Source organism: Delphinapterus leucas, chromosome 8, assembly GCF_059928025.1.
Source record: "Delphinapterus leucas isolate spDelLeu-1000000601 "Yukka" chromosome 8, BTC_Dleu_Yukka2, whole genome shotgun sequence".
NCBI lineage: Eukaryota > Metazoa > Chordata > Mammalia > Artiodactyla > Monodontidae > Delphinapterus > Delphinapterus leucas.
In genome coordinates, this window is record NC_143136.1 from 7,167,609 (window position 1) to 7,182,879 (window position 15,271).

General features: G+C 46.6%; 1 protein-coding gene across 2 annotated transcripts in view; it reads right to left on the minus strand.

Moving 5' to 3' along the window:
• The window catches only part of ATG16L1 (autophagy related 16 like 1), a 46,789-nt gene extending 43,322 nt beyond the window's left edge, over positions 1 to 3,467 (minus strand). Inside the window, exon 1 of one of the 2 annotated variants that reach the window (XM_022567992.3) lies at positions 3,170 to 3,467. In XM_022567992.3, the coding sequence (XP_022423700.1) occupies positions 3,170 to 3,284 (115 nt within the window). In that variant the 5' untranslated portion in view covers positions 3,285 to 3,467. The remainder of the gene's footprint in view (positions 1 to 3,169) is intronic. The other variant, XM_022567993.3, reaches the window with a different exon arrangement.
• Positions 3,468 to 15,271: the final 11,804 nt, after the last annotated feature.

The window sequence follows — 15,271 nt, forward strand, 5'->3', positions numbered from 1 at the left end:
GATTTTTTTAATGTGGATCATTTTTTAAAAGTCTTTATTGAATCTGTTACAACACTGCTTCTGTTTTATGTTTTGGATTTTTGGCTGCGAGGCATGCGGGATCTCAGCTCCCCGACCAGTGATCAAACCCACACCCCCTGCAATGGAAGGCCAAGTCTTAACCACTGGACTGTCAGACAGTCCCTGGAATATTTAATCTAAGATCAGGGCACTAGGGATACAAATACAAACCAGAGTCCCTGACCTCAAGGAGCTAAAAAAGTGTAATGGGGGTGGGGGTGGGGTGGAGGTCAAGTATAAAAAGGAAGAGTGAACTTTTACTCATTTTCTCAGATGGTTTCACAGGTGAAGACAACAGACAGTCCAAGCAGAAGGTCTAGAGAGCTGTTCAGTAAATGGCTAGAAATAAAAGTTTGCACCAACACGTGAGAGGGCAGGATGAGAAATTCAGACCTCTTCTTACTGGCAATAGCGAAACAACAGATTTTAAAAGCAGGCAGTGACATGAACAGATATCAATTAGTAAGAAGTCAAAGATTATTCTGAGGTTCCCTGCTCGTCCAACTGGGTGCAAGATCCTAACATGCCAGAGAACACAGGAGCAGAGAGCTCAAGGAAGAAAATGAGTCCTTGGAACTTAATAAATGTGACAGGGAACACAGTGCAGAAATTCAAAAGAAAAGTCAGGGCAAGAAATGACATGCATGCAGGGGGCCAGTGAGATCAGAAGTGGAAGGGCGTGCACAAAGCAGAACAAGAAAGTGACCACGGGAAACTTACAGAAAACCCACACCTGATGGGGGCTTTCACAGATCCCAAACGTCTGAGATTAGCGGTCCTTCACAGCAAAAGTTGGAGAGGGTTTATGCTAGTGACTATTCCTGTTAGAATAGCTTATCTTTCCTCTTAAAGAGTTGAGTCCTACTTCTTGATATCTAAAAATGGAAATCCTGGGCAGAAACAGAAACACTATCTTCATCAATATTAATTTAATAAATTAGCTCAAGAGAACAGGGAAGTGATTCCAAACTTGAATGTTCACCAGTGTCAAAGGGCTCTAATAAGATCTTCAAAATGTTACAGCTAGGTGCCCTGTGATATCAAAGACATGAGGTATTCAAGAGGGATCCTTCTTAAAAGTTCCTCTCACTCAAAGGCCACCTGCTGTCCCCAGAGCCTCTTTTCATCTTTCTCTTCAGGCTCAGAGGCAGGACTGAACGGGAAACTCTGGTTGACTGCTTTGGGAGGCTAGGAATGAAGAGTGAGGCTGTTCCACCATCTAGAAGTGACCTCCCAAATGTCAGTCCCCTGCCTCAACTGCAGATTTTAACAGGCCAAGATTGTCTTGCCCTCTTGGCCCGCCCCCGCTCCCCCCCAGCCCCCTCTCCTAGCTCCCGGGCATGCATTACTCACTATAGCTGTTTTAAAGACGTGTTCCCTCTCCAGGACTGACCTGTCTTTCTGACTTTCCTCCAACATCCTCCACCCCTCCAAGATGTCCATTTTCAAAGTGCAGAAAAACACTCAATTGTGTCAATGTGATTACAAGCACCTTCCATTAATAGACAGTTACGTAGACGGCTTTCAAAGCACTTATATGCACAGCACTGTGTTTATGAAGCAGGCAAGGCGAGCTTCACGCCTATTTTATAGATGCAGCAAACCAGACTCAGGTAAGTGAGGCTGGTAAGGGGAGTGTCGTCAGACCTCCAACCCAATGTGACCTTCAGTGTATTAGCTTTGAAACAATAAGCATATGATGAAATACCCGATGACCTGAATTTATGTAACCCATGAGGAATCGTTTCAGCAAGGAGTTTCCTGTGCTTCTGGCTTTCTGAAAGAGCACTGGGCTGCCAGCCTCTTAAGAGTGTAAGGAATCAGCACAGGAGTGGCACATTCATCATGTCCCTTTTCTCCCCATTTTAGTTAAGAGGATGGGCTCAGCGAAAGCAAGAAGGCCGTTTCTTGGGGGACCCAATGAGAAAGGCAAAAGTGCAAAAAAGTCCGGAGCCATCAAGTCTGTGTCCAAATCCAGGCCCTATCATTAATCTGCTGTACCTCCCCAGAAAAATGACCTAATCTCTCTCAGTCTCAATTTTCTCATTTGTATAAAGGGCAACAGGACCTGCTTCACAGAATCTTCAGAAAGATAAAGTGAAACGACACATGCCAAATATTTACGACAGCTCTCAAGCTTGTCTCTACCTTAGAATTACTTGGGGATCACCAAGAAATACTGACACCTGTGTCCCACCTCTACTACTGGCGTTTCGTTGGTCTGGGATGTGGCCTGGGCTTTATAATTTTTAAAAGATCCCCACCTGATTCTAATGTGCAGGTAAGTTCAGGAACCATAACTTTAGCACAATCAGAATTCAATAAAGGGCACCCACTATTACAATGAACTGCGTCATCAACATGATTTGAGATTTGCAGGCTTACTTCAAGGGGTAGACAGAACCAGAGGTCCAAAGAGTGTCCCGTTTCTTCCCCCAAATGTGTCGTCAGTTATGGTAAAATGGGGCGGAGGGGCACGGAAATGCTCTTTAGAAGGCATCTAAGGGCACAAACATTTTTGTACTCAAATTGCAGCAGCGGGGGTGGGTGTGAGCCACCTCTTTCACACTGAAGTTTTCAACGACAGTAAAGACTGTGATGTCCCAACTAAAAAGTACGTTAAGACTCAAGATGTGTAATATGTAACAGTCAAAGCACACCAAACTGAAGGAAGAACAACAGATCTTCAGGAATGAAAGGCAAACATTTCGCTACACTCTGAAGACGGCGGTAACGGAGCGAGTTACTGCTTAAAGTCAGTGCCCGTGTCAGTAACAACACGATGCCCGAAACAGGATGTGTCTGGAACCGGCCTATTTAAGTAACACAAGCATTATGTGAGCTGCTGGGATTTACAAACACAGACATGAACGGTGCCTGCCCGTGAAGAATATCCAATTGAGGAGGTAAACCCAGCACAGTCACACCCAAGAATAAAGTGAAAGAGGAAAAGATCTAAAAAGGCGTTTGGGGGTCCAAGGCGCTGGGTACCCGGGGCGGCCTCAAGGCGCGCGGGCGGCGCGGGGGGCTCGGCCTCGGGTTCCCGCTGGCGCTCCGCATGCCTCGGCTGGGCCCGCCCGCCCGCTCCCGGGGCCCGCCAGCCGCTCACACTGCAGGATGATCTCTTCGAACGCCTGCCTCTGCAGCCGGTCCCGGCGCCTCAATTCCTCCGAGATGTGGCGCTTCCAGCGGGGGAAGACGGAGGCGCGGAGGCCCGACGACATGTCGCGCGCTGCCCCGGCGCCTTAGCGCCGCCAATCCGCACGGGGGCTGGCTGCCGCGGCCCGCACCATGAGGCAACCTGCGGGCGCGGGAGGAGCAGCAGCCCCAGGTTTCAGGTCCACGAACAGGCCTCCCCCGATGCAATCCAGGACGGACTTCCGGCTCCTGACGGAAATGGCTTCGGACAGAGCCAGAAAGCCCGCCTCCTCATCCGACGTCTTACGCCACACGCACGCACATGTCCGGCGCCGACTCAGGGCGCTGGCTGATGATAGCATCCCGAGGCCGGAAGTGCCGGCCGCAGAGATGCGGCCGCTAGGAGGCGTGCGGGCCACGTTGGAGGCTCGGCCTTGCGGGGTCGGGGGCGGAGGAAGGAAAAGGCAAAAGGGAGGCTTCCGCCCACCTGCTGTTTCCTTTGCTTGCTTTTCCCCGTTTTATATTTTCTTTCTTAGCCTGCCTCCCTTTTCTTCATGTCAGTTTACAAGCAGAAGTAAACTCCCCACATGGTAGCTGTGTGACTATAGATGAGAGACAGCATTCCTAAACCTCAGTTTCCTAATCTGTAAAATGGGGAAGATCCCTAAACCGGGAAGGAATGATACCTATCCCACAGGATTGTCGTGAGGATTGAAAGTAATAAACTATATAATGCAATTCACACTGCGCCTGTACATAGTAAGCCTAACCTTACCTAGACACTTGGTATCCGTCGAAGTCCTAACCAAAGATTGGTTGCTTTAAGCAAGAGCAACCCATTGACCTTCGAAAAAGGTTTTTTATGCAATAAAGAAATGGAATGCAAAGAACCGCTAAAGAAAATGCGAATAGATTAGCTATGTAAATCATTAGAAGCCTATAAATTATCTATGACCTAAAGGTAAATGGGTCCTTAGAAGGTCATTTAAGGGTTAGGATACAAACAGGATTTTGAAAGAGAAAAAGGACAGTTTGCCAGTAGATGAAAGCAGAAGATGAAAGACAGACTCGGGAGAAGATGACATCTATCAACTCAGTAGAATGGGAAACCTTGGTCTGTAGTAGAATCATCTGAGTTCCATCTGCATTTAACAAGTTAGTAAATTTATTGCATGAAAATGGAGCCGGACAAAATAGGAGGCAGAAGAGAGGAAAGGAATGTTAGAATCTGCCTTCTCTTTCAATGTGTCTCAAGTCCAGAGGAAGATCCTTCACAGAGAAGAAGGCCTTTCCTCTCCTGTGGAACCCAGGAGTAGGACAGTTAGGATTCTAGACCTGTAAAGATATTTTGTCAGCAGCCAGTACTGAGTGATCTGAATTTGTGAGAAAGACCCATGGGGATCAGAAATAGAAGGGACTTCCTCACACACTGAAGCAAATGAAGAAGCAGTTCTGAAAGTCACGAAGAATGCCTCTAAATGTAACAGTGGTACCAACCTCAAAAGAGCCTAGAATCAAATCTTGACAGCTGAATATGCTGATTTCCAAGACAAGATTATGATTAAAACATGTTAACAAATTTGCAGAACCAGCAATTCCCCTTACAGGAATGTATGTCAACAAATATTTGGACGAAGGCCCAGAGAAAACTGTCACAGCATTGTTAGAAATAATGGAGAGTTGGGAAAAATCTATTGATTTCCACCAATGAGAATTAAATTACTGTATATTTATTGTTCAAAAAATTCATAATAAAAGGAGTATATGATATAAATCTAATTGATGTAAAATTAGTATGTCCCTGGATCTCATAGGCAAAGTTTGTTGAATGAGTAGAGAATATAATTTCTAAACTGAGGATACTAAGCTCTGTAGGTCTGCCCTCTCCCTCCCCGGCCAGCTTTGCCCAGTGAGCACTGCAGCCTCCGTGGGCCCTCCTCCTCTCTTCTGCTCACCACTCTCCCTCCCAGTGCAGGGCCTTTGGATTCACTGTGCTTCTGTTGGGCAAACCCTTCCCTTCTGACCTTTATGAGTTAACTCCTATGAGTTAATTCTCAGCTCAGTAGTCACTTCCTCACAACCTTCAAGTAACAGACCTTCACAACTAGGTCAGATTGCCCAATGACACGTGGACCTCTCCGTTCTAGCATTTATCACAGTTGCAGCTTCACATGTTTTTTATCATTACTTGCTTAAGGCGTGTCTCCCCGCCACAGACTGTAACCTCCACAGCAAGAGCCGTTTCTGTCTTTGTTCATCATTTTACCTCCAGCAAGGGCGTGAAGTCTTTCATATATTAGGTGCTCAGTAAATGTTGTTTAATTAACGAATGGAATATATGAAAATATTTTCTCTGGGAAGTAGCATTGCTGGTGTTCTTTTGTTGTATGTATTTTCTATATCTTATATGCATTTTCTAATTGTTATCCATTATATACGTACTATATATGCAAGAAAAAGTTATAGAAATGAACATAGATTTCTCGATAAAACCACTTCTTCAGCAGAGTGCTAGGTTCTGTGGGAGATAACTAATAAGCGGGAGCACTTCTAACAACATGGGCCGCGCACTCTTCTGAATATTTCACGTGTTGTCACTCTCTTAATCCTCACAACAACCCTGCTCAGTAAGGTTGTTATTAGCTACCCTTAGCATCTTTATCCTCATTTACAAATGAGGAATCTGAGGCCCGCAGGGGTAAGTCACTGGCCTGAGCACACCTGGCTCTTTATTGGCCAGACCTGGCTTCAGACACAGGCAGTTTGACTCTAGCGTCTGTGATTTAACTACTGCACTCCATTGTGCACTTTCTGTTTCTGCTGACACTGTAGTTTGGCTCAACGAGAATACGTAAAACAAAGAATAATTTGAAATGATTTGAAATCAGTTCCTAAATTAGCCAATAGGGAGGGCATCCCATCGAAGAGCAAAGTCAGCAAAGTCAGTGGTTCGGAAGCCTCAGGTGTGTTCCTGGGACCCTGAGGGGACTGGCTGGAGGGAGGATGAGTAATGAGTAATAGGAAGGAGGAGGAAATGATGTTGTCTGAATATTCCGGAGACAAATCATGGATCTTAAAAGAAGCGTTTTTATTTGTTCTGGTAAATACTGAGTGTCTAAAGGATGCAGCATGCTTTGCTGGATAGCGATATCTATGAAATGGATTCTGCCCGCCTGTAATGGATGTAAGATACATGTGAAGTGATGCTCCAGTTCTGAGGAACTCAAGTGCAACCTTCCAAGAATTGTCCTATTTACTTCTGTCCTTTCCCTTTTGGTCCCCCTGCTTTCCTTTATCTTTCAATCAGCAAGTGGTCAAACAGCTGGGTCCTGGTGTGGGTCAGGCACAGGGTGAGCACTGCCTGGAGACAAAGATGGCCAGACTTGGATCCTGGCCTCAAGGAGCTCACTTCTTCAGGAAGGGAGATCTGAATGTGATTATGTATGAATGTACGGAATTATAAAGTCAAAAAGACCCAGCCAGTGCCCAGGGCTTTTGATTCTCTTCTGTTCTTTTTTTCTCTTGCTTTTATTCTTTTTTAAAAATATAATTTCCTGTTTTAAAAAAATATGGCTCGATCTTTATTTCCACTCCTTTTCAGCTGTTCTCAAAATTAGATCACTAAAAATGAAAGTAAGATAAGCTAACCATGTTCCTGTGTTAACTGCTGTAACCTAGTAAACCTAGTGACTGCTGGAGTAAATGAAAGGATAGCCAAGAATCCAACCGACGTGGATTTTCAGACACACCGATGATCCTTCCAAATGTCACATTTTTTGGCGCTGGACATTTTTACCCCTTGGCTTTTCTTTGTTTCCTTTAGTGTTATTGTGTTTGCAGACATATGAATAAATACCACCTGACATTTCCATTATAAAGACTCTCTGTGCTCGTGGAGTAAAACCCATACAGGTCTCATCACCCACTCCATATATATGTTGACACTTAGATTTCACATTTTAAAAATGACTGTCTGATGTAGGTATTATTCCTGTACCCCAATACAAGCATTATAGTAAACTTTAACTTTCTTAGAGAAATGCCTTGTTATCCCTTTTATAAATTGACAGCCAAGTGTCTGGAATGGTGGCTGGAGGATTCAACATGGCACATCTAACAAGCTGGGACAATGGCTAGAGAGAGAGTGTGTCTCTGTGGGAAGTTATCTCCCTTGGTTTGCCTCTTTGCTCTTTAAAGAGATGATAAAATTTCTCCCAGACACTACTGCCCTCTCCTACTATGAATAATACCTAATGTTAAATGAGTGATTTTTGCATGCCAGATACTTTGCTCAACATGGATTAACTTATTTAATTCTCAAAACACTACCATGTAGGTACTATTAGTATGTCCTTTTGCAGATGAGGAAACTGACACGCAGAGGTCAGGTAGCTTGTCTGATGTCACAGAGTTAGTAAGAGGCAGAACTCGGATTCAGTTGAGGAAGGCTGGTGCCAGAACCCAGCCATATGACCATATGTCCCTCTGCTGTGGATCAGGGTATAAAGGTTCTGGCTGTTTTTTTGTTTTGTTTTTGTTTTTTGTTTTTTAGGATGAGATAGAGTATCAGAATGCTTTTGACTGCAAGCAATAGAAGTGCAATTCGAGCTTCCTTAAGGGAAAGGGGAGGTTATATGGATATGGGGTGCTGCATCAGGCTGGCAGCAGGGATGTGGCTGGACTGGGACCCAGATGCAGATCCTGTCAGAATGCTCAGCTCTTTGCCTCTACCTCCCTCTGTAAATTGCCACATCCTTTGTCTTGTGGTCCAGCTCTTTTTGTCCAGCTCCTCCAGCATCGCCACAGTACAAGCCAGCAGCAGACCAAGCTGGCATATCCAAGTCCCAGGTCTAATAAGTTTCTGGGAGAGGGGACTTCCGTGGTGGCACAGTGGTTGGGAGTCTGCCTGCCAATGCAGGGGACACGGGTTCGCTCCCTGGTCCGGGAGGATCCTGCATGCTGCGGAGCAGCTAAGCCCGTGCGCCACAACTACTGAGGCCTGTGCGCCTGGAGCCCGTGCTCCGCAACAAGAGAGGCCACTGCAGTGAGGCCCGTGCACCACCACAAGGAGTGGCCCCCTGCTCGCAGAAACTAGAGAAACACCATGTGCAGCAATGAAGACCCAACGCAGCCAAAAATAAGTAAATAAGGTATAAATAAATTTTAAAAAACAAAAAAAGCCCCCCAAACCCCAAATAACTTAAAAAAAATTTCTGGGAGAGGAGGCTACTGGACTAGCAGGTGCCCGTATCTAATAATCTATGTGGCAAAGAGGCAGGGTCAGTCTCCTAGGGTGGTTCCCTCTGGATGGAGGGGAAGGGACAGGTCCCAGAAGAAGGTAGGTGTAGAACACGTCTGTTCAGACTGTTGAAAGTTGAAATTTATTAAGTAGATCTTAAATGTTCTCCCCTCCCCCATCCTTTTATTAACACATCCACCCGCCTGACTATAGTCATGGTTTTTCCTTGCTCCATCGGGCAAGAAACTGGTCCCAAGGGTGGGTATAGGAACCCTTGCCAATCACTGTCCTCCACAGGAATTTTTAAACTGGATCTGGGAGAGGGGGGCCCTTTTTCTCCTTCCGTTAGGAAGTGAGGCCATGCATGGCCATGCTAGTAGCCACGTCCCCTCCCAGGTCTCATGAAGAGTTTAGCCTGAAAAAAATGGAGCGAACACACAGGGAGAAGAGGAGACGAGAAACCCCAAATTCTGATGGCATTAGTGTCCCTGGTTCCCGCCAGTCCTGAAAGCAGCCCAGCCCTACCTTCCCAGTCTGGTTACATGAGCTAATACATTCCTGTGTTTCACTAAAGCTGGTTTACTCTGGGCTTTTATTTTCTTTTGCCACCCAAGAAACCTGATTTTTTGTCTGTTGGTTGGTTTGTTTTGGCCACGCCGTGCAGCTTGCAGGATCTTCGTTCCCAGACCAGGGATTGAACCCGTGTCCTCTGCAGTGTAAGAGCAGAGTCCTAACCACTGGACTGCCAGGGAATTCCCAAGAACCCTGATTAAGACAGCAGACCAGCCCAAGAAAACACTAGGGCTGGGCAGACAGAATGGTAGTGTCCCCACAGGTGGTCACTAAGGCTGGGTTTTCCACTTTAAAATCTTGACAAAAAGAGGAAGGTCAACCCACTCTTCTCACCATGCATGTTTTGTGTTCATCAGCAATCCATTTCCAAATTTTTGGGGAAAGGTTTCTGGATCTGAGATCTCATGAATGTCTAAGTGAAGCTCTGTTCTAAATAATAGTGTCTGCTGGTCAGAGAAAATGTTAATAACCTCAAAGTGATTAGAGCCAGCCTGGGGATATTAGAAAATACTGTTGCCATATGTTAGAACTGTATTGTCATTTCCCCCTCATCAGAAAGTGAAGGGACACTATTTCAAAAAGCACCATTTCGATGACTCATGGGATATTAATAGTTTTTCAGAGTGTTTAACCACCACTGCATCCTCATGCAGTAGAACCACGTAGAGAGCACACAGCAGTGGAATAGTATTTTGATTAAATAACTAACTAAATAAATATTGCATATCATGAGATGGGGTTCCTTGTTGAGGCATCTAGTTGATGTTCTGTCTTTAAAAAAGCCAACAATTGGAGCAGCAGTGTGTTGAACTTGCTCTGCAAATCCGGATGCCCAGACAATTTGCTTTTGGGAGCCTGATCCCCAAATAAGGAGAGGCCAGCCAGGGATGCAGCGTCCTGCAGAGACAGGGCTCAGGGCTGGCCACTCTGTGTGCTGTGTGACTGCACACACTTTCCAGTTTTTGGTTCTGAACCTCTTCTTTCCAATAAGGACATTTTTCTATGCCAGGTCATGCACCAGACCTCAGTCTCTTAAACTTCCCCACAACCAAAGGTTCCTTGCATAGCTCCCTTAATTTTGTCAAAGAGTATGCTGGATCAATGGCTTCTCCAGTTGCCTGGGTAATCCCAGCACAGCCCTCGTTCTCCTGTGGGGCAGTCCAGTCCAGGCAGAATTGTCTGGCCATGAAGTACACCTAGGAAACCGTTCAACTGGCCTTCCCGACAGGTTCATGTGATCCGGTCCAGCCCTTACATAGTCTGCATTGAGGTGGAGAGTCAGGGGTGTCCTCTCTGGTCTTTCCAACACGGCCCTGTGACTCCCGTGGGCCTGGGCCTTGCCCTAGACCTTGGGGCTGCGCCACATGATCACACCCTGGGGGCAGAGTGGCCCTCGCCCTCTCCGCCTCTCCCTTCCACAACCTATCCCCCTACCTCTCTCTCTCCCTCCCTCTAGTTTTCTTAGCTCTCTTTCCCTCAAGGCCCCATCCCTTTGGTGTCCAATATGAGCTCCACCCCTGTGATGGTTATGTTTGTCAGCCACTCTGCGCTCCACCCATTTCCTGTCAGTTGGGGTGTGTGTGTGTGGGGGGGGTGTTGCAGGAAAGAGTGAATGACCCTCTGGTCTGGCTGGGAAGGGGGTTGGTAGGGATGGATCTAAAAGACAGTCAGATCTTTGATTCTTGCTAGTGCCTCTCCAGTGCCTTATTAAACCGTAAGATTATTGGGACTTCCCTGGTGGTCCAGTGGTTAGGACTCTGCGCTTTTCCTGAAGAGGGCAGAGGTTCGATTCCTGGTCAGGGAACTAAGATCCCGCATGCTGAACGTCGTGGCCAAAAGGAAAAAAACTGTAAGATTATTTTTAAGACTATTTTTCTCCTCTCAGGTCTTGACTTCTGTTACAGAAGCCCTGCCCCCACCCCACACCCATTACTGTAAACTTAAAAGTTACCTGCTTCAGGAGGTGAGGAGTGGACAGGAGGAAAAGGAAAACACTCACTCTCTCATGCAAGCAAGAATTAAAGTAAGATGCAGTAAGTCTGAGTGTCAATGGACTAATTTACAAGGGGAATTAGAAGGACAAGCAGCCTTAAGTCAGCATTCTTGTGTCAGCAATACTCCCCCACTTGTGGAAGTTAGGAGGATTTCAGATGCAAACAACTGAAACCTTAACTTGTAATTTAAACCAAGGGGGGGGGGGTCAGCAAAATATGGCAGGTGGGCCAGATCCAGCCTATTTGTTTTTGTGAGGCCTTCAGGCTAAGGAGAGTTTTTGCATTCTTAAAATAAAGAAGGGCCTGTGTGTTGGCCTTGAACTTATGCCCTTCAGATCTCCTACTGCGGAATCAAAATTGACTGACAGCCACTGCTGCTGCTCTCTGAATCCACCGCTGCAATAAAGCCATGTCCACATTTCTGAGGGAAACCTCAGCCAGGGACCAAGCACAGCAGGGGAACTAAGGCAAAGTCACTCCTGAGACATGTGAGACTCCTCTGACTGACTTTGCCTCAAGGACACTGTTATGGACTAAATCTTGTGTCCTCCCAAAATTCATGCATTGAAGCCCTAACCCCCAATGTGATGGTATTAGGGGGTGCGACCTTTGGGGGGGTGATTAAGTCAGGAGGGTGGAGCCCCCGTGAATGGGATTAGTGCCCTCATAAGAAGAGACACCTGAGAGATGATCTCTCTCTGCCGGGCCGTCTGCAAACCAGGAAGAGGGCTCTCACCAGACATAGAAGCTTTTGGCACATAGATCTTGGACTTCCTGGCCTCCAGACTGTGAAGAATAAATATCTGTTATTTAGCGCCCAGTCTGTGGTATCTTGTTAAAGAGGCCAGAGCTGATTAAGACAGACACTCTATCAGCCCTGCTGAAACTTTGCTAGAACTCACTGCAGGCTGAGGGCCTTCCTTCCCAACCTCCCTTCCTCCCTCTCTCCTTCCCAGGGTCTGGCCTGCACATGGTCTGACAGCTCTTCTAGCCTCATCCAGAGACCCCCATTCCTCCATCTCCTCTCCCAGGTGTCTCCCTCAGTAAATCTGTCACATCTAATCCTGCCTTGGCATGTGCTTGTCAGGGAACCAGAGGTTGTGATGAAACCCAAGTACCAGGAGAGGATGGGAGAAGGAGGGAGCTGCCAGCTCTGCTATAGACATTTTGGGGGTCTTGACCCCCCAAGTCTAATTGCTTTCCCTCTAATAACATCATGGGTCTGGGTGCTTATGTTTCCACCACGGGACTGGACCTATGTGACCCATCGCTCTTTGGAGCAGCTGTGGACACCCAAGATGGGCCAGATTCCTCTTCTAGGGGTACAGGCATGGGGAGCTGGACTTCAGGGCTTGAGCAGCTATGTGGAGCCAAAGCAAAGCCAGGGAGACCAGGAAGGAGAGGGGAGCAAGGAAAGTGGGCAGAGGAAACGTCTGGGGAAGACCAGAGCCAGGGAGGACCCCACTCCCCACGCCACCATGTGTATGAGCCTGCATGTCATCGGTGCTCCCTGGCCTCTGCCATTGCTCCATCTCCACCTGTAGCTCATTTCTCTTCCTTATAAGCAGAGATCCTTGACTACAATGGAAATTCAGAATTCGACAGCTGGAAAGTCCCTTAAACATAATTTTATGGCAGAGGCTCAAAGCAGGGAATTCCCTCCTGGTCCTGTCTGCCTTTGCCAGGATCTGAGGGAATGAACCAAGTGCTGCTGCAGGTCCTGGGTCTGGAGTAAGGGGGCTTCTAGCTGGGGGAAGATGGCCTTGCTGTGTCCTTTCTCAGGCCCGGATTCATGACTGGGGAGGTGACAGCCCCTCATGCTGCAACGTGGGGGGCCTGCCTGCCCTCTCTGCCAGACCCCAGGTGACTTCTCACACGAGGGCCGTGAAGGCAGGTCTCCTGTGGTGGGATGGGGGTGAATGGAATCTTCTCCGCTCCTCCCCAGCAACCCTGCATTCCCATCTGCTGTGATTTCACAGCAACTCCAAGATCAATGGGCGGGAATTTGCTTCACCTTTGGGTAACTAAATAGCCCATTTCTATTAATTTTTCCAAAGTACATGAAGTCTGGGTAAATACTTTCATGGAGTAATCAGGGAACACCTCTGCTGCACAGGCTCCGCCTTCAGAAACTGGGAACTGCCAACAACCTTTTAAGCAGCTTTTCCGCTAAAAATTTAAAAAACAAAAACTTGGGACTTCCCTGGAGGTCCAGTGGTTAAGACTCCGCGCTTCCACTGCAGGGGTTTCAGGTTCGATCCCTGGTCGGGGAACTAAGATTCCACCTGCCGCACTGCGTGGCCAAAAGATTAAAAAAAACCCCAAAAACCCTTAAATCCCATTTTGGGTGAGCACTTGTTTTATGGGCTGAAGCTATTTTTTTTTTCTTTTTAATAGCGAAGACTTTTATATTTAGAATTAACCAGCTGGACTCAGTTTAGATGATCCCAATTTTGTTGGCAACACCCAAAGCATCATAGTCAGGAGCCGGTCGAACATATACCTTCTTCTAACCATGAGGCCTGATCAGGGTGTTGACCGTAGCCATGTGGATGTCATAGGGCTTCTTCACAGCCTGTTTAATTTGGTGCCTGTTGGCCTTGACATCCACAATGAACACCAGTGCGTTGTTGTCTTCTATTTTCTTCATGGCTGACTCCGTGGTGAGGGGAACGTGATGATGGCATAGTGGTCAAGCTTGTTTCTCCTAGGGGTGCTCTTCAGAGGACATTCGGGCTACCTCCTGAGCCACAGTGTTTTGGGCTGTCAGAAGGTGGGTGATGTCTGGATCTCCATTTTTTTTTCAATAAATTTATTTATTAATTTTTTATGGCTGCATTGGGTCTTCGTTGCCGTGTGTGGATTTTCTCTAGTTGCGGTGAGTGGGGGCTACTCTTCGTTGCGGTGCGCGGGCTTCTCATTGCAGTGGCTTCTCTTGTTGGGGAGCACGGGCTCTAGGCGCGCGGGCTTCAGTAGTTGTGGCTCACGGGCTCAGTAGTTGTGGCTCGCAGGCTCTAGAGTGCAGGCCCAGAAGTTGTGGCGCACGGGCTTAGTTGCTCTGTGGCATGTTGGATCTCCCAGACCAGGGCTTGAACCCGTGTCCCCTGCTTTGGCAGGCGAATTCTTAACCACTGTGCCACCAGGGAAGTCCCCAAAGAATTTTTTGTTTTTTTCTCATTAATTTTCACTTTATTCGTTTGAAATTTGTGATCATATCCATAAGACATAGGAGTCCTTTTTGCTGAGGCTACAAAATGAACACATCCTGTCTATTGATTCATGTTTTTTTTCCTTTTTTTTAAATTAACTTTAATTGGAGTATAGTTGCTTTACAATATTGTGTTAGTTTCTACCGTACAGCAAAGTGGATCAGCTATACGTATACATATATCCCCCCCTTTTTGGATTCCCTTCCCATTTACGTTACCACAGAGAACTGAGTAGAGTTCCCTGAGCTATACAGTAGGCTCTCATTAGTTATCTTTTTTTTTTTTTTGCAGTACACGGGGCTCTCACTGTTGTGGCCTCTCCCGTTGCGGAGCACAGGCTTCAGACGCGCAGGCTCAGTGGCCATGACTCACGGGCCTAGCTGCTCCGTGGCATGTGGGATCTTCCCGGACCGGGGCACGAACCCGTGTCCCCTGCATTGGCAGGTGGACTCTCAACCACTGCACCACCAGGGAAGCCCTAGTTATCTATTTTATACATAGTATAAATAGTGTATATATGTCAATCCCAATCTCCCAATTCATTGCACCCCCGCCCCTTTCCACAGAGAATTTTTTAAATTGTTGTTTTGAATTCTGAATTTCTGAATTTTGAAAATAAAATTTATTAACATGGCTCCAAGTTAATAACAGCCATGCACAGGGGAAGGTTTGGGAACTATTGGAAACAAGATTCAACAGTCAGAAGCACATGAAAGCAGCAAATACAACTATGAAACTAAATACCAGTGGTCTATTTGTTAGGCCACAGGGTAAATGTGACAAAAGTTGTCCTTGCACACACACACACACACACACACAATGTTTTCTGAAGTCTGTCTCTGCATATTTGACATTTGCATCCCAGGTGGGATGATTTGCATATTTTGATGCTGGGTTCAGATCTATTATCCAACTCATGGGCAAAGTCAAGTTAAATGTAGAAAATGCGTACATGACGTTTCAGCCTGAGTTAACGGAATATATTTTTGACAGAGTAAATGACCTTTCATCACACAATTATGTGGGGATTTGTAAAATGTCTTAGGGACCTGAAAACA